Source organism: Podarcis vaucheri, assembly GCF_965113315.1.
Source record: "Podarcis vaucheri genome assembly, chromosome: 7".
Lineage (NCBI taxonomy): Eukaryota > Metazoa > Chordata > Lepidosauria > Squamata > Lacertidae > Podarcis > Podarcis vaucheri.
Window position 1 is genome coordinate 75,044,551 of NC_138765.1, and position 23,231 is coordinate 75,067,781.

General features: G+C 47.4%; 3 protein-coding genes across 6 annotated transcripts in view; 1 reads left to right on the forward strand and 2 right to left on the reverse strand.

Annotated features, from left to right (window-relative positions):
• Window positions 1-9,539, reverse strand: part of LOC309536486 (ATPase family AAA domain-containing protein 3) — a 50,006-nt gene extending 40,467 nt beyond the window's left edge. The window contains exons 1-7 of the mRNA XM_082230739.1: window positions 9,277-9,539; window positions 6,886-6,962; window positions 4,356-4,457; window positions 3,844-3,903; window positions 2,231-2,300; window positions 1,559-1,724; window positions 411-480 (exon numbers count right to left, since the gene is read on the reverse strand). Coding sequence (XP_082086865.1) covers window positions 411-480; window positions 1,559-1,724; window positions 2,231-2,300; window positions 3,844-3,903; window positions 4,356-4,457; window positions 6,886-6,962; window positions 9,277-9,484 — 753 coding nt within the window. The 5' untranslated portion in view covers window positions 9,485-9,539. The remainder of the gene's footprint in view (window positions 1-410; window positions 481-1,558; window positions 1,725-2,230; window positions 2,301-3,843; window positions 3,904-4,355; window positions 4,458-6,885; window positions 6,963-9,276) is intronic.
• A 180-nt stretch (window positions 9,540-9,719) lies between these two features.
• LOC309536210 (uncharacterized protein) lies at window positions 9,720-17,292 on the forward strand. 4 transcript variants are annotated; one of them, XM_082230197.1, is made up of 5 exons: window positions 9,720-9,798; window positions 11,438-11,568; window positions 13,280-14,171; window positions 15,383-15,556; window positions 17,101-17,292. In XM_082230197.1, exons 3-5 carry the CDS (start codon window positions 13,300-13,302, stop codon window positions 17,267-17,269), a joined length of 1,215 nt encoding a protein of 404 aa, XP_082086323.1. In that variant the 5' UTR covers window positions 9,720-9,798; window positions 11,438-11,568; window positions 13,280-13,299; the 3' UTR covers window positions 17,270-17,292. The 4 variants fall into 4 exon arrangements, with proteins under 4 accessions (XP_082086323.1, XP_082086322.1, XP_082086321.1 ...); XM_082230195.1 differs by lacking the exon at window positions 9,720-9,798 and adding an exon at window positions 10,087-10,407; XM_082230194.1 differs by lacking the exon at window positions 9,720-9,798 and adding an exon at window positions 10,088-10,433.
• Window positions 17,293-19,563: 2,271 nt separating this feature from the next.
• VWA1 (von Willebrand factor A domain containing 1) overlaps window positions 19,564-23,231 on the reverse strand; it is a 37,892-nt gene continuing 34,224 nt past the window's right edge. The window contains exons 5-6 of the mRNA XM_082230188.1: window positions 22,171-22,440; window positions 19,564-20,687 (exon numbers count right to left, since the gene is read on the reverse strand). Of these exons, the coding sequence (XP_082086314.1) occupies window positions 20,647-20,687; window positions 22,171-22,440 (311 nt within the window). The 3' untranslated portion in view covers window positions 19,564-20,646. The remainder of the gene's footprint in view (window positions 20,688-22,170; window positions 22,441-23,231) is intronic.

A 23,231-nucleotide genomic window follows, 5' to 3' on the forward strand; every position in this document is an offset into this window, starting at 1 on the left:
CAAAACAAAAACTAAACAGAGAGATAAAGGAGGAATAAAATTTGTTACACTGAACTTAACTAGATAAACGTTTAAAAGTATTCCCAGTGAAGTATATTGATATGAGTATTCTCGTAACTTATTATACCCTCGAACTCAGTACTGTCTACACTGGCTGGCAGCAGCTCTCCAGGGTTTCAGAGCAGCTTTCCTCACCTACTTAGAGAGATGCTGTGGGCATTGAACCTGGGACCTTTTGCATGGAAAGCGAGTGCTCTGCCAGTAAGCTACGTCCCCTCCCAATTTCTTTTTGCTTCCCTTCTCTCTCTACTTCAGCAGCTCCCTGGTCACCTCCCACTCCCAGGCCACGGAGAGAGAAACCGAGTATTTGACCTTTGCACAGTGCCTCTGCCCACCAGACCCTGGCTCACCGTAGCTGTCACTTTGTCCCAGTCAGTCACAAAGGCACGAAACCCTTCTCCAAACAACGTTCCAGCAGTCCTAGGGAGACAAACGAGCAAGAGATGTCAAGAAGGAGGCAAAGAGAGCTAACATCACCCTCACATCAGGCCGCAAGCTGGAACTGATCCTCAAATGAGCACCTCCTCTCGGTCCCATCAACACCAGGAGCACGGTTGGTGATGACGCGAGACAGGGCCTTTTCCGCAACCGCTCCCACAACATGGAATTTCCTCCCAAGAACAGTTAAGACTGGCTCCTTCTTTGTTATCTTTTCCACTGGCAGCCTAAGAGCTTCCTGTTCAGACAGGCCTATGGGAAACTAAGGTTCAGACGATGCTGGTCTCTGGGCTGCTATCAGGGCAAATTACATTTTAATCCCTGGTATCAGATACGTCGTACTCTACTTTGATTATTGTTCTCAACTAGCTCGTTTTCATTACTCTGCATTTTATAGCCAGTGTTCCTAAATGCTGTAGGCCGCCTTGAATCCAAGCCTGAGAGAAAGGTGGAATATAAATATATCAAATAAATAAATAAACTTGGTGGCTTGATTAGTTCATTTCAGTCAAGGGTTTGGATCTTGGGTTGTACATTTATTTATTTTTTATTACGTATCTTGTGTTTTTATGTTGTAATTTTATGTTGTGAACTGCCCCAAGACTTGTGAGTACAGGGCAGTATACAAATTTAATTAATCAATAATAGTGAATACAGTGGTACCTCATAAGTTGAACGGAATCCATTCCGGAAGTCGGTTCGACTTCCAAAATGTTCACAAACCAAGGCGCAGCTTCCGATTGTCTGCAAGAAGCTCCTGCAACCAATCAGAAGCTGCGGAAGCCCTGTCAGATGTTTTAGTTCCAAAGAACTTTTGCAAACCAGAACATTCACTTCCGGGTTTGAGGTGTTAGGAAGCCAAACCGTTCGACTCGCAAGGCGTTCGGGATCCAGGGTACGACTGTAAAGAGTTTGATGGTGGAGAAGAGGGCAGCTCCCAATTATGGGAGATGGGGAGGAGCTGGAAGAGGAAGGAGGGGTGTCTGGAAAGGAAAGACGCTGCAGTTGCAAAACCACAGGCCTGCATGGAATGGAATGAAACGGGTTTGTTCAAACGTACTTGAGGGAATCAAGCACCGTCTGGCGATGCTCGGCTGCTTTTAACCGGATCTGCTCCCGGATGAGGTCGGCGTTCTCCCGCTCGGCCTTCGCACGGGCGCGTGCCTCGGCCTCGATCCGTAGCATCTCATTCTTGTGCCGGAGCTCCATCTCCCGCTCCACGGTAGCTGGAAGAACGGCAGACAGTGGCACCGCTAGCATCTGGGGACTCTGCTTTCATCCACCAAGGATGCTAAAGGTGGTTTTTCAACTACTAGCCTGTGTGAGCTGTCCCTCCCCCCCCCCCGCTGACCCGGAAAAGAAAAAGGAAACAGCTTTGCCTTCCTTGGGCCTGTGGGAGGCTCTTTGCTCTTCGTGGCTCAGAAAATGTGGGTAGCACACCCTCGCCCCCAAACCGTAACTGAAAGAGCAAATGGTGTCTCTTTGCGTGGCTGTGGGAGTCCTATTGCTTTGCTTCCAGCGTCATCAGAATGCAAGGATAGCCCTGAACCTCTAGTTCAGCATCCTGTTCTTGCAGTAGCTAGCTGGATGCCTTTAACTGGAAGCCCACAAGCAGGACCTGAGAACAAGAGCTGTGGTTTCCAGCAGCTGGTATATGGAGGCATATACCAGAGCATGGCCATTGTGGCTTGTAGCCGCCAAAGAGGACCCACTCCTAAGATTTGACACTTACCACGTCTCATTGCCTCCTGCTTCTGAACCGATTCCTCCTGCTTCCTCAAGTTCTCTTCATTTAGGAGTTGCTGGAGGGAGAGAAATCACAAAGTGGGGTCAACCAAGAGGTTTTCTTTTATATTCTTTATTGAGAAATAAGAAGTACAAAGTTATAAGGGCACAAGGTAAAATAAGATGTGAAAAAAGGGGGGGACTTATAAACATTACATGATTGTTATTGTAGTTTACCTAAACGTAACCCAGGGGTAGGCAAACTAATGCCCGGGGTCTGGATCCGGCCCAATCGCCTTCTCAATCTGGCCTGCCGACGGTCTGGGAATCAGTGTGTTTTTACATGAGTAGAATGTGTGCTTCTATTTAAAATGCATCTCTGGGTTATTTGTGGGGCATAGGAATTTGTTCAGATTTTTTTCTCCAAAATATAGTCCGCCCCCCCCCACATCGTCTGAGGGACGGTGGACTGGCCCACAGCTGAAAAAGGTTGCTGACCCCTGATGTAACCTAATACAGTGTTTATAAAAAATGAATTCCAAGTGTTATTAAATTTGTGCATGGCGAGTCTACGTTTATAGGCACTTGTTTGTGTGTTCTAAGTTTGTCACAGGAGTTGAAAAGTCAGTGGAAAATGTGAATCCAGGGCTACCCAAACTCTTGACAGCAGATGCACATATTTTCTGAATTAAGATGGGAGCCTTTAGTGTCGTTTCAAAGCCTGAAGGAGGGAAAGGTGCTAAACGGATTCCATTTAAAGTGGGTGGGGAGGGACACAGCTCAGTGGTAGAGCATCTGCTTTGCATGCTGAAGGGTCCAGCTTCAATCCCCAGTACGCCTAAGTAGGGCTGGTAGAGAGCCCCTTTCTGAAATCCTGGGGAGCTGCTGCCAGTCAGTGTAGACAGGCCTAATGTCCTTGCTCTGCAAAAGGGGGGCTTCATATGTTCCTAACCTGTTGCTCTCCAGATATTGTTGAATTCCATCTCCCATCAGCCCCTGATGGCATGGCTCTTGGGGTCAGGGACAATGGGACTTTGAGTCCAGTAACATCTGGGGGGTCAAAGGTTCCCCCATCCCTGGACCAAAGGCTAATGGAAGCAGGAACTGTTGCCAAACAGTTCCCATCGTGGCCTCTCTTCTCCCAACTACCACCTGAAGGACCGTCCTTCCCTGAGGGGGAGAAGCAGCAATAAAAGCTTTTTTCTAAACAAACAACTTGTTTTTTCCATTTTTTGCAACTTTCTTTAAAAAACAAACAAACTGATGCTTTCCTTTCATAATCTGGTGAAACTTCTTTGTGAAGTCTTCCAGAAAAACAGCACATAAATCCTGCAAATAACACTGCATTCAGAAAGGAAGCTCTCTGCCGCATCTCTGCGTGAGTGACTGTATGACTCAAAGCATGCTGATAAATCACAGGGAAACCTATTTGCACAACGTTTTCAAAGAAGAAGTAGATGGGTTCAGGGTTGCTAGCTCTAGAGGCATATTTCAATTAAGAATTCTAGACCTTCCCTCTTTTCCGGCAACAAAAGCTTTGATTTTGTCCCTGCAACTTACGGCAGTCTAAGCACAAATGGAAAAATGGGAGGACATTTTCAGGAGACGGACGGGACTGACCTGCTGTCGCAGTTGGTCTTCGTAGCGTTGCCTGGCCAGCTTGTCTTGGTACTGCGCTCTCTTCATGGTGGTAGGGGGAAAAAAACATACATGGAAAATCAATTCCATACACAAGAACACAGTGAACCAAGCAAACACGGTTTTGCAAAGTAAACTCTGGATTAATGGAATATATATAATTTTCAAGCATTTTTTATAAAGGTAAAATAAAATTTCAAACTTTGATTATGAATTTTTTCAAACCTTTATGATGAAATTAAAATAGCAATATGAATTAATTCTGTTAAGTACAAAAAAACCCTGCCTTCAAAGCCATTACAACATAAAATAAAATACCTATCAATGGGTTTTTTTTTACTCCTGTCTGCTTTTCTATGTTAGTTAATGATACTGTATTTTTTTAACAAACATGTGTATAAATATATTACACATAGATTTTTTTACACACACACACAAATATAAAAGTTTATCCATGCTACTAACGAAATAAATAACAAAAGCCAGCCTTGTACCGCTTGCTGCTGCCTTGTCTCTTCGGTAAGCGTCTTCCTCCTTTCCTCAGCTTGCACACGGATCTGCTCGTTCTTCAGCTGCTCTATGGCAGCCTCATATTCCTTTGGATAGGAAGAGAAAGATCAATAGGAGATGCACTGCCTGTTCATGGAACCTTGTCCACTATTATGGTCCTAGTCAATGACAAACCTCTGAAAAGACCCCAAGGATTCTTTTCCAGTTGGGGAGGGGTGCCTCGCTGGAAAAAAAGGATAATATTGGAGGCTAATGAGCTGTAAATCAGGAAGTTCCCTGTTCGAATCTTGCCTCTCCCATGAACTCTCTAGGTCAGGTGTGGGGAACCTCTGGCCCTCCAGATGTTGCTGGACTACAACTCCCATCAACCCCAGCATGCCTATTCAATGGCTGGGGATGATAGAAGTTGTGGTTCAGCACAAATGTCTGGTGGGTCAGAGGTTTCCCCACACCTGCTCTTCTAGGTGGTCATAGGAAAAGTGCTCACACTCTCTCTTAGTCACTCCATTTGCAGTACAGTGGTACCTCGGGTTAAGTACTTAATTTGTTCTGGAGGTCCGTACTTAAACTGAAACTGTTCTTACCCTGAAGCACCACTTTAGCTAATGGGGCCTCCTGCTGCTGCCGCGCCGCTGGAGCACGATTTCTGTTCCCATCCTGAAGCAAAGTTCTTAACCTGAAGTACTATTTCTGGGTTAGCGGAGTCTGTAACCTGGTGTATGTAACCTGAAGCGTATGTAACCCGAGGTACCACTGTATGGGGAGATAATACTGAAGAAGAAGAATAGGAGTTTGGATTTGATATCCCGCCTTATCACTACCCTAAGGAGTCTCAAAGCAGCTAACATTCTCCTTTCCCTTCCTCCCCCACAACAAACACTCTGTGAGGTGAGTGGGGCTGAGAGGATTCAGAGAAGTGTGACTATCCCAAGGTCATCCAGCAACTGCATGTGGAGGAGCAGGGAAGCGAACCCGGTTCACCAGATTACGAGTCCACCGCTCTTAACCACTACACCACACTGGCTCTCAAGGTACTGATCTACCTTAGAAGGTTGCTGTAAGAATTACAACTAAATAATGCACTAGAAGGGCTTTGAAAACTGGAGCACCCTATACAGGTGCCAATTATCTTAGCTTAATACCATTGTCATCACCGCCGCCTTTCCTTTCGAAATGCTGAAGGATCCTCATTTATATATCGTATGAATGATAACATGGAATTCCAGCAGGCTGCCACATTGGAAAAAGTCCAGTCCCATCAGATTCCTCCTGTCCCTGAACTATATCCATTCCACCCAGTCATTAAAATAACTACTGTTTTAACTTTTAAGAATTAGGATCAAAGTTTATTTCCTCTTCCCTCCTCATTCCTTTTTCCTTTAGTGTTGTGTAGTTTTTAGTTTGTTAAGCCAGGGTGAGGGTGGGGGCTGTCTTGCTTTAAGTAACTGTCATGCAAGCCTTTTCGACAGCAGGATATGAGTATGCCAAATCGACAAACACAGGCAGAAATAATAAAATACATTAACGCATTTAATCCACTAAAAACACACACACTAAAGAACAACAACTAATGAAGCCAACTTAAAAACGAAACAAAAATACTGGCGGCAGAGTAAGCAACATGAGATAAAAATATTCTGCAAAATAAAATAAAAAATGCTTTATCCGCTGTTTTTTCTCATTGGCAAAAGCTCTGAGGGTTTCTCCAAAAACACGGGAAGATGCCTTTAACCAAGTAGAGTCTGCACTAACTGCTAGCTGCTCTCCAGCATTTTGGACAGGGCATGTTCCCAGCTCTACCTGGAAATGTCCGGGACGGAACCTGAGGCATTTTTCATGCAACATGGTGCTTTTTTGCTGAGCTACAGCCCTTCCCCTATTGGTCTATTTCAGGCATAGGCAAACTCGGCCCTCCAGATGTTTTGGTTCTACAGCTCCCACCATCCCTAGCTAACAGGACCAGTGGTCAGGGATGATGGGAGTTGTAGCCCCAAAAAATCTGGAGGGCTGAGTTTGCCTATGCTTGGTCTATTTTGCCCAAGCATTGAATACGCTGACCAGCAGCATCTTCCCAGATCTCAGCCAGGAGTCTATCTCATTCCTACCTGGAGATGCTGGGAACTAAACCGTAGACTAAGCTATGGCCCTTTCGCCAAAATTTAAAGGGAAAGCGATTGAGGGTTGAATCGTAGGATGCTGACTTATACTGAATCAGGATTGTCTATGCTGAATGGCAGCTTTCCAGGGTTTCAGATCTTTCCTAACCCTACCTGGAGATGCCAGGGATTAGACCCAGGATCTTCTGCACATCAACAGACGCCCTGCAACTAAGCCATGGCTTGTCTGCTAAAGCAAAGGTCTTTCATAGCCTTGCTGTGATCTTTGGTACTGAAGATGCCAGACACAGAATCTGAGAGCATGGCCTCTAGAACAGAGATATGACGCCACAAAGAAACAACAAGAAAAGGTAAAGGCGATCACACAGTGCAATTTGGGTACCAGGACTGGGCTTACCTTCAGCTTGGACTGCTGTTCTAACTGGAGGGTCTGTTCCTGCAACTGGGCCATTTGGAGGGCCTCTTTCGCATGTCCTAGAAAAGAGCGTGTCCCAGTTAGTCCGTTTAAGCTGTAAAGAAATTGACCCACCACCACCTGACATCCCTCTGTACAAGAGCTGGGTGACCACAGCCTAGTGTGAGCACAGCAAGGGTTCTGATCAGACCCCCCCCGCCCCCAACACTTCAATTCCAACAAGCCATCTGCTTTATACATTTAAAAGGAGTATCAACGCTGCGTCAAGCAGGCGTGGTTCCCCACAGGAGATGGGAGTTGTTAGGAGACCCCGCCCCCCCAAGCAGCTACAGTTCCCATAGTGGTTTAATAATCAATCCCTCTTCCTTGGGAACGTTGGGAATTGTAGCTCTATGAGGGGGAATAGGGGGTCTCCTAACAATTGTCAGCACCGTTAATGAACGACAACTCCTAGGATTCTTTTGGGGAAGTCACAACGGTTTAAAGTGGCATGATGCTGCTTTAAATGTAAGGTGCAGATACAGCCTAATTTGAGCCTAACTCACAGTCTTCTCTTAGGAATGAAAGCTCCTCTGTGAAGCTTGCGCTGGCCCTTCAAGGTAGGTGAGTGGAGTTGGAACACTGTCTCTCACCTGCAGTTCAGACATTGAGGCAGTTTTCAGGCAGCACAAATAACAAGAAATAAGTACAGTGGTACCTCGGGTTACATACGTTTCAGGTTACATACACTTCAGGTTACAGACTCCGCTAACCCAGAAATAGTACCTTGGGTTAAGAACTTTGCTTCAGGATGAGAACAGACATCATGCTCTGGCGTCACGGCAGCAGCGGGAGGCCCCATTAGCTAAAGTGGTGCTTCAGGTTAAGAACAGTTTCAGGTTAAGAACGGACCTCCGGAACGAATTAAGTACGTAACCAGAGGTACCACTGTAATTCTCAAAGGTAACTGAGGTTAAGACGGAGCAGGTTTCTCCCAGGCCCCACTGACTCCAATAGGCCTACTCTAAGCATAACTAAGTATGGACCAAACCTATAAATCAGGAGTTTCAGAAAATTTTTGACCTGAGGGCCTCATACTCTTCTATACAACCTTTTGGGTTTTTGTGTTACTCTGCTACATGCTTTTGTGTTTTTATATTGTGAACTGCCCTGTGATCCTATGATGAAGGGTGGTATAGAAAGTAAATAAATAAAATAATAATAGCAATAATTCTGGGGCAACCCAACCCCTCTGGCCAACCTCTGCTGTAACAAAGAGATCTTAGAGCTGCTGAACATTTACAGAGCCTGCTGGAGTCACATGACAGTTGCAAGGTCAAAGGGCAACCCTCCCTCGGCTGAGCACTGATGCAACCACTGTTGGGGAAACTGCAACACGGCTCTCCAGAGTTTGAAACATGAGGGCACAAACGCCGCTTCAGAAATGTGCCCTCAGACTCACATTTCTGGCATTTTGCAGCAGTTTCTGGAGCCTGGTTTATGAATTTCCCATTTCTGTCCTGTAAAAACAGAGCTGCTGGGGCACACGAGAGAGGACCTTGCAGATGCAGCTCACATGTGGCTTTTGCCACCCTAGCGTTTCAAAGAATGGATTTTGAGGGTGGGCATCCTTTAGATCCAGTTAACCCTTTACACGCACACACTCTTATTGCCCTTACACCCTGCTTTTCAAAGAAGCGCTCCAGCCCTGTAGATCCAACCAGCCCTATCACCCCCCCTTACAAAGGTGCTGACCTTTAAAGCCCTAAACGGCCTCGGCCCTGTATACCTGAAGGAGCGTCTCCACCCCCATTGTTCAGCCCGGACACTGAGATCCAGCGTCGAGGGCCTTCTGACGGTTCCCTCATTGCGAGAAGTGAGGTTACAGGGAACCAGACAGAGGGCCTTCTCGGCAGTGGCGCCCACCCTGTGGAACACCCTCCCTTCAGAAGTGAAGGAAATAAGCAGCTATCCTATCTTTAAAAGACGTCTGAAGGTAGCCCTGTTCAGGGAAGTTTTTAATATTTAACGCTGTACTGTTTTTAACATTTGATTGGGAGCCGCCCAGAGTGGCTGGGGAAACTCAGCCAGATGGGCGGGATATAAATTATTATTATTATACATGACCTTCCTTCTACACTACGGTCAGCTCCCTGCTCCACCTGGAACCCATACACTCCCAGCACCTGCCCACCACACGCTCATGCATTCATGCCCCACGTATTAAAGGGTGTTTTTGTGTGTGCATCCAACTAAGTCCTATTCATAGTAGACCCACTGAAATCAATGGCCCCAAGTTAGCCGTGCCTTCATTAACTTCAGCGGGTCTACTCCCGAGTAGGGCCTAGGCCTGCCCGCGGCGCTGGCTTTCCTCCCCTCCCTCCTCCGACTCACGGGAGGCGTCCAGCTCCCTGGCAGCCTTGGCCGCGCGCTCCAGGCCGGTGGGGTCGAAGTTGCTCCATTTGTCCTTGGGGCGCCCCCCTTCGCCCGGCCCTTCCCCAGAGGCCCCCGCCGGCGAAGGCGGCAGCGGCGGGGCCCCGGGGGGAGCTCCCAGGCCCGCATCTCCGCCGCCACCGCGGTTCAGCCCGAAGAGCCACGACATGAGCGCCGCTCTGCTTTTTGCAGCCCAGCCGGCAGGCAGCAAGCAGCGGCACACACGCGGACCCAGCACCGCTCACACTGCGCAGGCGCCGCCGCCGCCCCTTCCGGTTCCCGGCGCGTTGCCATTGGTGGGAAACATAGGCGCGAAAAAAAAGGAAAAAAAAGAATGTGAGGAACCATAGAGTTGGGGGACAGACGGGCTCGTTCCGGCTTCATCTGTACAGTTCGTTTTAGAGCCAAGGACGCAGAAACGGAAGTCCTGTGAGTATTTGCTGGACTACAACTCCCATGGATCCTTTGCCATTGGCCATGCTGGTGGGACATGGCTAGGGAGAATGTGTGGATGGAGAATGTGTGTGTGAGAGAGAAAAAATATAAATATAAATATATCTATAGCAATTTATTCAACGGGTCACTCTATACCAGGCATCCCCCAAACTCGGCCCTGCAGATTTTTTGGGACTACAACTCCCATCATCCCTAGCTAACAGGACCAGTGGTCAGGGATGATGGGAATTGTAGTCCCAAAAATATCTGAAAGGCTGATTTTGGGGATGCCTGCTCTATACTTTTACTATCTCTGCGGGTTCTCCCTTTCAGGAATGCTTATTGGGCCGAAGCAGAAGCAGAAGGCGGGACTCCTAAATCACGTGCCTTTGACTCTTCTCGTCTTTTATTGGCTCCCAGTACAGTGAACCCACCCTTCCCGCGGAGAACAGTGATGCGATTGGGTGATCTGAAAAGAAGGGCGGGACCTGAGAGAGAGAGAGAGAGAGAGGCAGGGAGGGAGGGGAATTCAACCTGAAGCAAAGAAGGAGGCGGTCCTTCTCCTTAGCAACGGGAATGTTGAGGCTGTCGCTAAGGAGGACGCCAAGTGATGCTTTGCAGAGAAGGGCGCGCATGGCGGAGGCTGGAGCTTTGCGGGTGCGGGGCATTGGAGTCACCCTCAGGTGCTGGGAGAGGGACGGGCGATTCTGGGATGGCTATATTTTATTTATTGTATGTTTTATTTATTTATTTATTTATTTAAATAAATTAATAGGAGAAATGGAGGTGGGTATGTTTTGTTTTCTTATGTATATTTACTGCATTTACCCCAAAAATGGCTTTCAGGATGTATTACAAATCAGCTCCTGGGTCTGTTTTTGACCCTCAGTCTTAAAAAGTCATGACACATGAGGAAAATAGGAATAGGAGGGTAGAGGGGAAAGCAAACTCAAACACATGCCCTTACAGTTCTCAAAATTACAAGCAAAGACACTCCCCCCTTTTTTAAAAAAAGCTTGGACTTGGTTTAGGAAGGAGGGATACATTATCCCAATTTGAGGCTTTAAATCTAAGGGGAATTTCTGGGAATTGATCTCTCAGCTCCATTCTTTCAGTTCCGATTTGAGAGTGGAATCCTGTGTATGTCATCTACTTAGAAGTAAATCCCAGTTGCCACCAACTAATTCCTACACAGGGTAGATACATTGAAATTAATAGACCAAAATAAGCCATTTCCATTAATTTCACTGGGTGTAATCCAAGTAGGACTAACACTGGCTACAACCTACAGAGTACACCAAGGCTTGTGATGCAGTCCTATGTATGTCTACTCAGAATTTAAATTGGGATGGTCTAAATACAGATATCCAGGGCCAGATTTAAGGTGCTTATGTTGTCATTTAAAGCTCTAAATGAACTAGGTCCAAGGTAAATGAAATACCATATCCTCCTGCCACTGTGTTAAAGAACTGTGGGTAAACCCTTTTAGTAGTCCATCGGCTGGGGACTCATGGGTGGGCTTTTTCAGTGGTACCCCATGGAGACAGGGCAAGTATGTGAAGCACTATACAAACTAATACAAATAGTAGTTTCTTTACGGTGACTAATACAAATAGTAGTTTCTTTACGGTGACAGGAAATGTTGGCGAACATTGTTGGTGAACAGTGTTTGTTTTTTCTTTTAAAGGGAGGTGCCAAAAGTGTGCCTTAGCAACAGCCAAAGAACCAACACTACACAGAACTTTAGCTTCTCAAGCCTAGGGAGATACCAGGCTCCTGATAAGCAGGGAAGATCATCACTGGTTGAAGGAGAAAATGGTAAGAAGACTGGACTAGGACCCAGGTTCAAATCCCCACTCAGCCATGAAGGACATTGGATGAGCGTGAGCTAGTCATCATCTCTTAACCTAACCTACCTCACAGAGCTGTGTGTGTGATAGAGGTGGGGGTCCCTCTCCTGCCAGCCTGCTTTGTAAAAGTCAAGGGGGTGGGATTTATTCTTCTAGCCTGATAGGAGAGAAGGCCATAGCTCATTGGAAGAGCATTTGCCTTGCATGCAGAAAGTCCCAGGTTCAGTTCCCAGTGGCATCTGCTGGTAGGTCTGGGAGAGAGAGCCCTGGAAAGCTGAGAAACTAATCAAACTAATAATATTATATACTAAATCATGATACACATAGAAAATGAAACAAAACCAAACCATGGTGCAAAATTTTAAAATAAAAAAATTCTTTGAGATGGATTGAAGTAACAAAAATAATGAAACCTTAATTCAGAATATTTATATAACTATAGCACCACCTAGAGGTATAAGAGATGTTATTTTTTCCATAAAAAGGTAAAGGTACCCCTGCCCATACGGGCCAGTCGTGTCCGACTCTAGGGTTGTGCGCCCATCTCACTTAAGAGGCCAGGGGCCAGCGCTGTCCGGAGACACTTCCAGTTCACGTTGCCAGCGTGACGAAGCTGCTCTGGCGAGCCAGCACCAGCGCAGCACACGGAAACGCTGTTTACCTTCCCGCTATAAAGCGGTACCTATTTATCTACTTGCACTTGGGGGTGCTTTCAAACTGCTAGGTGGGCAGGAGCTGGGACCGAAAGACGGGAGCTCACCCCACCGCGGGGATTCGAACCGCTGACCATGCGATCGGCAAGTCCTAGGCACTGAGGTTTTACCCACAGCGCCACCCGCATCCCCTATTTTTCCCCCCCATAGGTGAGCCTAGTTCACCAAAGAAGCAGAAGGTAGGAATGTTATGTCTGTATGAAGATGATGCCAGAAGATTACCATGTTCGACTAAAAAAATCTATAAAATTAACCCAGATTGCAGTGTTTTTTTTTTATTTGTCCTCATGCAAGTCTTCAATTATTTGTCAATTTTTGTAATACAGTGGTACCTCGGGTTACAGATGCTTCAGGTTACAGACACTTCAGGTTACAGACCCTGCTAACCCAGAAATAGTACCTCGGGTCAAGGACTTTGCTTCAGGTTGAGAACAGAAATCGCGTGGCGGCAGTGCGACAGCAGCTGGAGGCCCCATTAGCTAAAGTGGTACCTCAGGTTAAGAACAGTTTCAGGTTAAGAATGGACCTCCAGAATGAATTAAGTTCTTAACCAGAGGTACCACTGTAGTGCAATCTGCCATACCTCTTTAAACCAATTTGTAACCTGCTCACCTCTGATGTAATGATGCAACAAAACATCTATGAAATTGACATGTAGTCTCACACATATTCCATTACAAGCAAAACTGATCAAAAATGATTTCCCCCCTCATATTGTTGAATAAAAATGGGTAAATTAACTACAAACCTTAGTTAATGAATGCCAGTTAACTATAGTTAGTAAGCCATCATTAACCCATTGGGTTTGGACAATAATTCTTAACTGTGGTTAACTAAACCGTGTTTTATAAACCATGGCATAGGGTGTTATGCAAACCAGGTGTTTTGGGGCAGTGTCAGGTTTGCTCTGCTGACCGTTTCTTGGTTGTTGCTTCTTCTAAAGAAATGGCTTTTCCTTCCACCTAGGCAGTTACTCATCTTGCCACATGGGGGAGATCCCCAGCATTGACAACTTGGAAGAAAGCTTGCGGAAGCTTCAGCTCCAAGTGGATAGCTTGGCTTCCAGTCTCCGCTCACACCCAAATCACCAACGCACTGTTGACCTGCACCCTGCAGCTGACTCAGGTCCTTTCAGTTCCAGGTGGCCAGCGGCTCCTACTGGGAGCTATATGGAATCAGGCGTTGGAGGCCAAGCCAAGACCCCGGTGGAGACGGAGTGGTTCCTGAAGCCAAAACACTTGCTCAAATCCTTAGGAGAGTATTCAGCCCTGACGAGCCTGGGCCTTCCAACCTTTACCACGTCCCCAGTGAACCGGCTGGCAGGGCTGCTGGGGAGCGAGATTGCAAGTCAAAACTCTTTGCACCCCTCGGCGGATTTCGCTTTCCCACTGAAACTCGGAGCCCCTCATGTGATCGGCGTCAAGTCTTTGTTGCCTCCGAAGACCCCAGTCAGAGCATCCTTGCTGAAAAGGACCTCTTCCTCCCTCGACAGAGGCCGTTCGCTCAGTCTCGGTTCCTCTGGGACCAACCGTGAGCGTTCGCTCTCGCCTGCCAACAAACGCACTCGCTGGCTCCGATCTCGATCTCAGTCTCCAAAGCCCGCCTGGAGACCCAGCTCGGCCAAGGCGAATGCCTGTGCGCAGCCCCCGCCTCAGCTTGGCAAGTCCAGGGAAAATGGTAGCAAAAGCGGGTCAAGTAGGCGTTCACGGTCGAGGATATACAGGCCAGGGACATTAGCCTCTAGATCCTGGATTCCTAGCAAGGCAATTGAGAGGGGAGCTCGGAGCAATCCATGGACTCCTTACAGCTTGCCGTCTGCTGCCCTTTCCTCACCCACAGCCCAGGAGCTCAATGAACGGTAAGTGGAAACCTTTGCCACGGCGCCCAGTCGGCTTCACCCCTCAACAATTCTCCATTCTGCTCTTGTGGTAGTCTAGATTATGATGCCCTAAAGGAAGGATGAGGAATTGTGGCTATCCAGGTATTGCTGGACCACAATTCCCATCATCCCTTACTGTTGCCCATCCTGGCTGATGGTAGCAGCAGTCAGCATCTGCAGTCAACCTGCCTTAGGACCTCAATACCTTAAGAACCGCCTCTCTGCGTACAAACTGACCCGGACTCTGTGCTTGTCATCCGAGGCCCATCTCTATGTCCCCCCTCCCTGAAAGGTTCAGAGGGTGAATTATCTAGCTGTATAACCAGGGCTGGGGAACCTTTTTCAGTTTGAGGGCTGCATTCCCTTCTGGGGGCCACATGGCAGTTCTAGGTGGGGCCAGAGGCAAAAGTGGGTGGAGCAATGTATGCCAATGTTACCTTCATACTGTAGGCTGATTTCTAAACACACACACACACACACACACACACACACTCTATTCCAGGCATGGCCAAACTCAGCCCTCCAGATATTTTGGGACTACAATTCCCATCATCCCTGACCACTGGTCCTGTTAGCTGGGGATGATGGGAGTGGTAGTCCCAAAACATCTGGAGGGCCAAGTTTGGCTATGCCTACATTCTCTATTCATATAAACAAGAGGCATTATCAGAGTTCACAGACACATTCCAGCCAGACAAAAACACCTGGGGTGTGAAGCAAGGCCAGTGATAGTCCCAAGGGCCAAAGAGAGAGATGCCTAGAGTGCCATGATGTTCAGGAAAGGAAAGGAAAGTCCCCTGGGGAATTCCTTGATTTGTGAAATACTCCCCTCTCTTCAACCCTGCGGACAGCATAGCAAATAGGTTGTCAGGCCTGAAAACATTTGACTAACCCCCAGCAGCCCATATCCTCCCAACATTTCTCCAATGAAAATAGGGACATCCTAAGGAAAAGTGGGACATTCCAGGAAACCGAGACGGCTTCTCTAAATCAGGGATGTCCCTGGAAAATAGTGACACTTGGAGGGTCTGGCAACCCCAAGAAAAACCATCCCCGCCTCACTGCTTTTAGGAGATGGCTTTGAAAGCAGGTTTGAAAAGAGTCACTTGCCTGGCAAATCTGTGCCAAATGCTTTCAAGGCTGCTTGGAGGCCTTGCAGAAACCGTAACAAGGCCTCATTGGCTCCATAGGTTCCTGCAGACTATTGCTGAAGGTGATGTCGGCAGAGCCCTGGTTGAGATGTCTCCGTACCAGCAAGAGCTGGCTCGCCTCCGGCTTGAGAGTCTGCGTATGGAAGAGGCGTGGTTGTTAGAGCAGAAGAGGCAGCAGGAATTGGAACGGACCCGAGGTCCCAAGCCTAAATGGTAAGTGGTGGTTGTCAAGCTTTGGGGTGGGGCTGTGGGGGAGTGGTAAGGTGTGGGGAGTCTAAAAGTAGGAAATCTGGCAGGTAGATCACTGGGCAGCAGAGGGAGCTATTGACTTGCTCTCTGCTGCAATCGCTGTGGAGGACAGTTTTATTGCGGCTTCCCGTTTTGCAGAGGTCACTGGAAAGCTGCTTGGAGCTAACTGGTTCCTCATTTCAGAACAACTTATTTCTTGGGTACGGACTGAGCTTCATTGTTATAGCTACCATACAGATTGCAATGTATTTGTTTTGGTCACTACAGTATGCATTTGGACACCACTTAATATATTGTAGCCGAAATTGTGCGTGATGGTTCCTGAGACCAAGAAGCAGGTTTTCTTCTATGCCTGGATACAGTTGGGTGCCATTTTGAATTAAGACGGCGGACTGAACTTTTCAAAACTCCACTGATTTACTGATTTTAACCACTGTTTTCAGAACTGCACTGATTCTTTGGTTTCTTAGAATTCCTAGGCGATGGCTGGCATAAGTCACATAAAGACTAGCTTTGCCTTTGATGAATTGTAAGGCCACCCAAGAGGCAGGCAGAGAAATCTGGGGGAGATTTTGGAGCCATGAGCCACCATTTCCCATGTCCAGTTTATGCTGTCCTTATTTACTTTCGTAGCTAATTGCCCCTGTTCTTTCTCTTGTCTGAATTAGAGAGATTAGATGTGTATGATGATGGAGTGAGAATATAAGCAGAGATTTATTTATTTTTTAAGAATCCAGGAGACGTGTAGCCAGAGCCTCTGTGATCCCTTCCATTTTTCTCTTTCCGTGGTGGACAATGGGTTGCTCCTCCCACTTGCTTCATAGGTGGGGCTATGCAAATGAGGAGCCTTTCCCATTTCCGGTCCTCCCTACATCAAAGCAAGGGATGTGGGTGGCACTGTGGGTTAAGCCACAGAGCCTAGGACTTGCTGATCAGAAGGTCAGCGGTTCGAATCCCCGCGACAGGGTGAGCTCCTGTTGCTCGGTCCCAGCTCCTGCCAACCTAACAGTTCGAAAGCACGTCAAAGTGCAAGTAGATAAATAGGTACTGCTCCGGCGGGAAGGTAAATGGCGTTTCTGTGCACTGCTCTGGTTTGCCAGAAGCGGCTTAGTCATGTTGGCCACATGACCCGGAAGCTGTACGCCGGCTCCCTTGGCCAATAAAGCAAGATGAGCACAGCAACCCCAGAGTCGGTCACGACTGGACCTAATGGTCAGGGGTCCCTTTACCCTTTACCTTTACATCAAAGCACCAGCCCTTTCCTGGAGCTTCAGTTCTGTGGGTTTATTGTTCCAACTGTTGTGGCTTGGACTTGTGTGGCTTGCTTTGACATCCGACAGGTATAATGATCTGGGCTTCCTTTCCATGCCTCTCACCTGCATGGTTGCCTCCCTGACCATCAGCCAGACTCTGAGACTTTGCCTGAATTAACCTCAGGAACTCCCAATTTGTGATCAGACTAAGTGACTTAATTCTCTCTCTCCCCCCCCCCCCGCCCCTGTCTCAAGGTACGAGATGCGGAACTCTCAGTTCCACTATGAAGCCCGCAAGAATAACGAACTGTTGAGAAACAGCCAGGATGTACAGTCCGTCTATGACTACAGGCACGAGCTGGCAACAGCCTCCAAAGAGTTCCGGCAACAGCCCTGCTCCACCCACCTGGAATCCCATGGATAAAGATCAGTCTTCATAAATCTGCATTGTTGGGTGAGGATCTTGATTCTCTCTTCCTTGTCGCTGGTGGAGGTCCAACGATGAGTGGGCAAGTCAACCTTCCCCAAACTGGTGCCCTCCACGTGCCTTGGACCAATGAGATGTCTTCCAGAAGTTGAGGACTACAACTCCCATCAGCCCCAGACAACATAGTCCACAGTTAGGGAGGATGGGCGTTGCAGTCTGCAGCTCCTGGAGGGGATGGTGTTGAATGGTGCAATTTTGGACTATAATTCCCATCATCCCTGACCATTGGCCACGCTGGCTGGTGGGTGTTCAAAATATTTAGAGGCCCACCAGTTGGGATAGGCAAACAAATTTAATCTTTGGGGGAACCATCCAATGCCTTGACCTGACCTCAACCAACCACACCCACCTCGGTGGGATGACAGGATCTTAGACCAATTTTTTATTAAAAGCAGCAGGTTGAGGTCAAGCACAAATGATTTTGGATTGCGCAAAGCTATGTTTATGTGCAGCAAAGCAGTTAGTGTTTATGTAGCTCTGGTTATGAGTGTGATACTAGGAGAGTTACACTCTGCATTGACAGACCAGACCCTTCCAACTCTACAGTTCTATGAGAACTGTTCAGAAATGGTTGCCAGAGCTTTTCATTTTCATTTTCCTCCTCCCTTCTTGTCCCTTTTCCCTTCTATGTTGTGTGTGTGTGTGTGTGTGTGTGTGTGTGTGTGTTTATTAAGCTTGTAAGCCTGCAGGTAAGGACTGCCTTGTTTTGATTGTATATAATTGCTCTGGGAGCCTTTTCGGCTGAAGAGCGGGGTACAGTTTCTCCAGATAAATAAACAAATGAGCAAGCCAGCCTTTAATGTGCCTTTTGAGATCCCCCAAGGTGTCTTTGTAGCAGCAGTGTGCAAGTCAATTATTTTCAGGGCTAACAGGTCAGCCGAGTTTCATCCAAAGTTGAGATTTCTGGTTGAATAATTGTGGTTGTTCTCGCTCCTCATTTGTTGAGTTGAGAAGCCAATCCTCCATTTCACTGGGATTTCACATGCATTGATCTCATCCTGAACCACTGGAAAGGCGACTTGGATGACGAACCTTCCAGCCCAAGAAAGTGCAAACAAAATAATGACCTGAAATAGTCTGACCAGTTGTCTTATATTTTATACCCATTCCACTGAGAAGCCGGTTGGTCAGGAGAGAAACAGGTACCCACAACCCCTTACTAGGCAAGTAGTAACACCACAGAACAGGGGAATGGGCAAATCACTCATTAGATAAATGACTGAGCAGATAGGATAGCCCAGCTGTCCAGCCTCTGTCTGAGCACACTGAAGAACAAGGCTGAAAGCAGAAGCTTTATAGGACTATTGGAACTACCGGTCCTTCGTATCACCTGATCCCTGTTCAATATCTAAAAGAACAACTTCTGCAGACCCTCAGGGGCTGAGATGGGCGGAGGGGGCCCTCTTGGCAGTTCTGCCCTCAGAGGCTCAGGGGTGTCCGTGGTCTGGGAAAGGGCCTTCTCAGTGACAGCTCCTAACCTGTGGAACTCCCTCCCCATAGAACATTCATTATACATCTCCTGGCAAATGCTGAAGCTGCATGTCTTTACCCTGGCTTTTGTCACCTGAGGTGTATATTTTTAGGACCCACCTTATTTCTGTGATTGTAAGTTGTTTCAAGTGGTTTTTAATACTGCGTTTTAATGCTGTAACCTGCCCTGGGACCTTAGACAAAGGATGGTAATAAATACAGTCATACATCATGTTACGTTTGCTTCATGTTATGTTTTTTCAGGTTGCGTCTCGCGGCGACCCGGAAGTACCAGAAAGGGTTACTTCTGGGTTTCGCTGCTCACGCATGCACAGTAGCACTAAATAGCGCTTTGCGCATGTGCACATGCCGCGCACCTGCGCAGATACGGCGCTTCAGGTTGCGGGCTTTTCATGTTGTGAATGGGCCTCTGGAATGGATCCCATTCTCAACCAGAGGTACCACTGTACCCAAATCATAATCGTAATAATTCGGTACCTGCAATACTATCCTGTGGCCACCTGCAGTGGTGGCGCTAGAGTGCAATAATTTATTCATCTGGGATCCACTGTAATCTGGGCTGGCCCTGTACTCTCTCCTTGCCCCTGTCTGCCACCATCCAAGAGCCCTTGACTAATCATTTTTCATGGACCATGCTATTCCAAAATATATTTTCCCTAAAATACTGGATTTGAAAGCTAGGGGGCAAAACCAGCACTTAGCTTAGGTCCCAGTTGTAAATGCCTTCCAAATCAAACAGGTCATTTGTTCTCTTGTTTAATTCACTGACTTCCAAAGGGGTGCATTATAAGGAGACAGAGAGGCAATCTCTACCACATTAGCAAAACAACACATGGAAGAGTTGTGCAAAAAAGTGAAACGCTTTCCGGCTTACAAGAAAGAATAAGGAAGGGGACATTTTTGATGCAGGGAAAATCCAGGTCGTCCTCTCCCAAGAGCTCTTATGGAATACATGCTATGAGGGTTTACATTTGCCTTGGAGGCCTGACATCTTCTTAGATGTTCCGTGGCCAGAACGGAAATCAATCCCGCAAATACTATCAGGCATTCGCTGTTGCTGCTGTTTTTAGTCCGCAAATTGTATGAAATTGATTACATTTCCCCCATTTGCATTGTGTTTCCATTGCACTGAAATGAACAGAGCGGGATAAAGTAACGGCAACATAAGCTATGTAATGATTAATTACGCGAATTAGAGAAGTTGCGGAATTTCGGCACAGCAGACAGCGAGATGAATGATGTAGTGTTTGGAGGAAGGCCAACCGCAGCAGAAGGGAAACAGTGCTGCTTGCAATGAATACAGGGCGGAATGGAAAGGGATGCCTTCTCCCATCCTTAATTAACTCTGGCATTAACTAGGTCCTCATGGAATCCATCTTTATCTTCTTCGCACCTCTACACTGCGTGCCTCCGACTGAATTGCAGCTGTATCAGTTAAGGAGCACATCATATAGCAAGTGTTGGCTTAAAGGGGAGAGGATGGGTGTCCTGTGACATTCTTCCCCAGCTACAGCACATACTAAAACACAAATAAATAGAATACAGTAAGGAAAGAGGAATTCTGAGTCCCAGTCTTTTTTTTTTTTTGGCTCATCCCAGCAGCTGAATCTCATCTTCCAGGCAGAGCCCTTTTTTCTGAACACCAAACTGGAGCTTGGGATCTTGTAGGCAAGATGGCTGCCGGGGGGAGGGAGCCAGAGTGCTTCAGGGGGGGCTTGAGCAGGCTTGGGAGGGTGACCACCTCATACGGGTTCCTCCGGCCTTCCTCCTTGTCCAGTCTTTCCCTCTGCTCTGCAGAGGTGCTCCTTGAGTCTCTTTCACTCTCACACTCTCTGTCTGTGCCTGTAGCTTCCCACTGCCGAAGCTGGAAACGGGGGAGAAAGCGCAGGAGGTTAGTTCTGGCAGTCGGTGAACATGCAAAACAGCTATTTGGCCTTTCGCCTGGGGCGAGCAAAAGGGACAGGCAGGCGGTTAGGCCCCAAACTTTTTGTAAAATGAAAAAAGAAAGGTAGTTGTTTGGCTCTTCTGGCCTACAGGGGTAGGCAACCTGTCACCCTCCAGATGTTAAGCTACAACTCCCATGGTCCCTGACATTTGCCATGCCGACAAGCGGAACCTGTCACTGTCACGAGTGCCACGGAATACCTTTTCCACTTTTGTAAGAAAGCAATCTTTTAGTGTGGCAGCACCCACACCCTGGAACTCCCTGCTTATTGAGGCCAAGCTGGCACATCCATTGTCCTCTTTTCAGTGCCTGCCCAGAACGTTTTTGCTTAGATCGACCTATGCAGGCTATGTAGAATACGGATGTACTCTTTAATCTGTTTTTAGTTCATTGCTGATTATATCTTTTGCTTTATGGTTTTTAGGGCCTGCTTGGCAGTGGTGCCCTTCCTGTCGATGTCACAGAGATAAAGAACTACAGAACTTTTAGAAGACATCCGAAGGCAGCTCTGTACCAGGAAGTTTTTAATGCTTGACATGTTATTACATTTTATTATATATGCTGGAAGCCTCCCAGAGTAGCTGGGGAAACCCAGCCAGATGGGTGGGGTATAAATAATAAAACTATTATTATTACTGATAATTTTATTGTTTTGTTCTCTTTGTGAAACATGTACGTACATCTATACCTATGTATGTGTGTAACAAAATATAGTAAAGGTAAAGGGACCCCTGACCATTAGGTCCAGTCGTGGATGACTCTGGGGTTGCGGCGCTCATCTCGCTTTATTGGCTGAGATAGCTGGCATTTGTCCGCAGACAGCTTCTAGGTCATGTGGCCAGCATGACTAAGCCGCTTCTGGCAAACGAGAGCAGTGCACGGAAACTTCGTTTACCTTCCTGCCGGAGCGGTACCTATTTATCTACTTGCACTTTGACGTGCTTTCGAACTGCTAGGTTGGCAGGAGTTGAGACCAAGCAACGGGAGCTCACCCCGTCACAGGGATTCGAACTGCCAACCTTCTGATCGGCAAGCCCTAGGCTCTGTGGTTTAGACCACAGCACCACCCGCATCCCATAACAAAGTCTAGTAACAGATGCCAAATAAAATTAAGTAAATGGGGATCTCTAGAGCTAAGCACATAGGAGCAGATTTTCATACCAAAATCAAACCTAATATACTGATATCACAAAGTTCCAAGCAAATTGGGGTTTGTGAATTTTATGGGATAAATGAATAAATCTGACTCCTCAGTCATGGGTGATCAGAGGCATAACTGCCTCCAACAATGGCATCTACAACTAGTAGATGCTGCCAGCCTTCTCCTCCATGGACCCATCTTATCCCCTTCTCAGGCAAGGCCATCCACGTTGGAGGGCGTCGCAGTCTCCCCACAGCTTACCCGGCTGCTTGTGGACCATCCGGCACACGCCTTTCCCTTGCTGGTTCCTGTACACGGGCTTGACACACACTTTGTTTGTGCTGCCCTCCGCCAGGTCCGACAGCAGCACACTGTGGATCTGCGGTGAGACGCTGAGGAGCGTCGAAGAACCGGCCTGCCGCCGGCACCTCACCCGGTAGCCCAGGACACTGCCGTCAGCAGGCTCCCACGAGGCCTTCACGGTGGTGGGGCTCAAGTCTTCGAAGCGCAGGTGCTTTATTCTGGAGTTCTCTGCCCAGCAAGAAGAAAGAGGGCATTTCCATCAGCAAATGTCAACAGAAATAACTATGCTATTGGCAGCCTAGTCCCCAAAGCTCTGCCCCTTCTCAGAAACCACGCCCATTTTGCCGTGGGACAAGCAGATCTGTCAATACCATCACCACCACCAATAATAATTAATTATTATTAATTTATTTACATCCCACCTGTCTGGCTGAGTTTCCCCAGTCACTCTGGGCAGCTCCCAACAGAATATTAAAAACACGATAAAAATTCAAACATTAAAAACTTCCCTAAACAGGGCTGCCTTCAGATGTCTTCTAAAAGTCAGATAGTTGTTTATTTTCTTGACATCTGATGGGAGGGCGTTCCACAGGGTGGACGCCACTACCGAGAAGGCCCTCTGCCTGGTTCCCTGTAACCTCACTTCTTGCAGCTGGACCTCAGTGTCCGGGCAGAACAATGGAGGTGGAGATGCTCCTTCAGGTATACAGGACCGAGGCCGTTTAGGGCTTTAAAGGTCAGCATGAGCACTTTGAGTTGTGCTTGGAAACATACTGGGAGCCAATGTAGGCCTTTCAGGACCATTGTTGTATGGCCTCGGCTGCCACATATTATACGGCACACGTTGGGCTATTTTGGAAAGGGGAAAATCTATATTTCTTCAGCATCTTGAGACACATTCTCTTTGGTTTGGGGCCTCCGAGCATGTAGAAAATGCATCTGTGCCACCAGTTTAATTTGCCAGCACTACTCTTCCTCCCTTCTCTCCAAATTTTGTCCCTGTGGAGGACATGGGTACC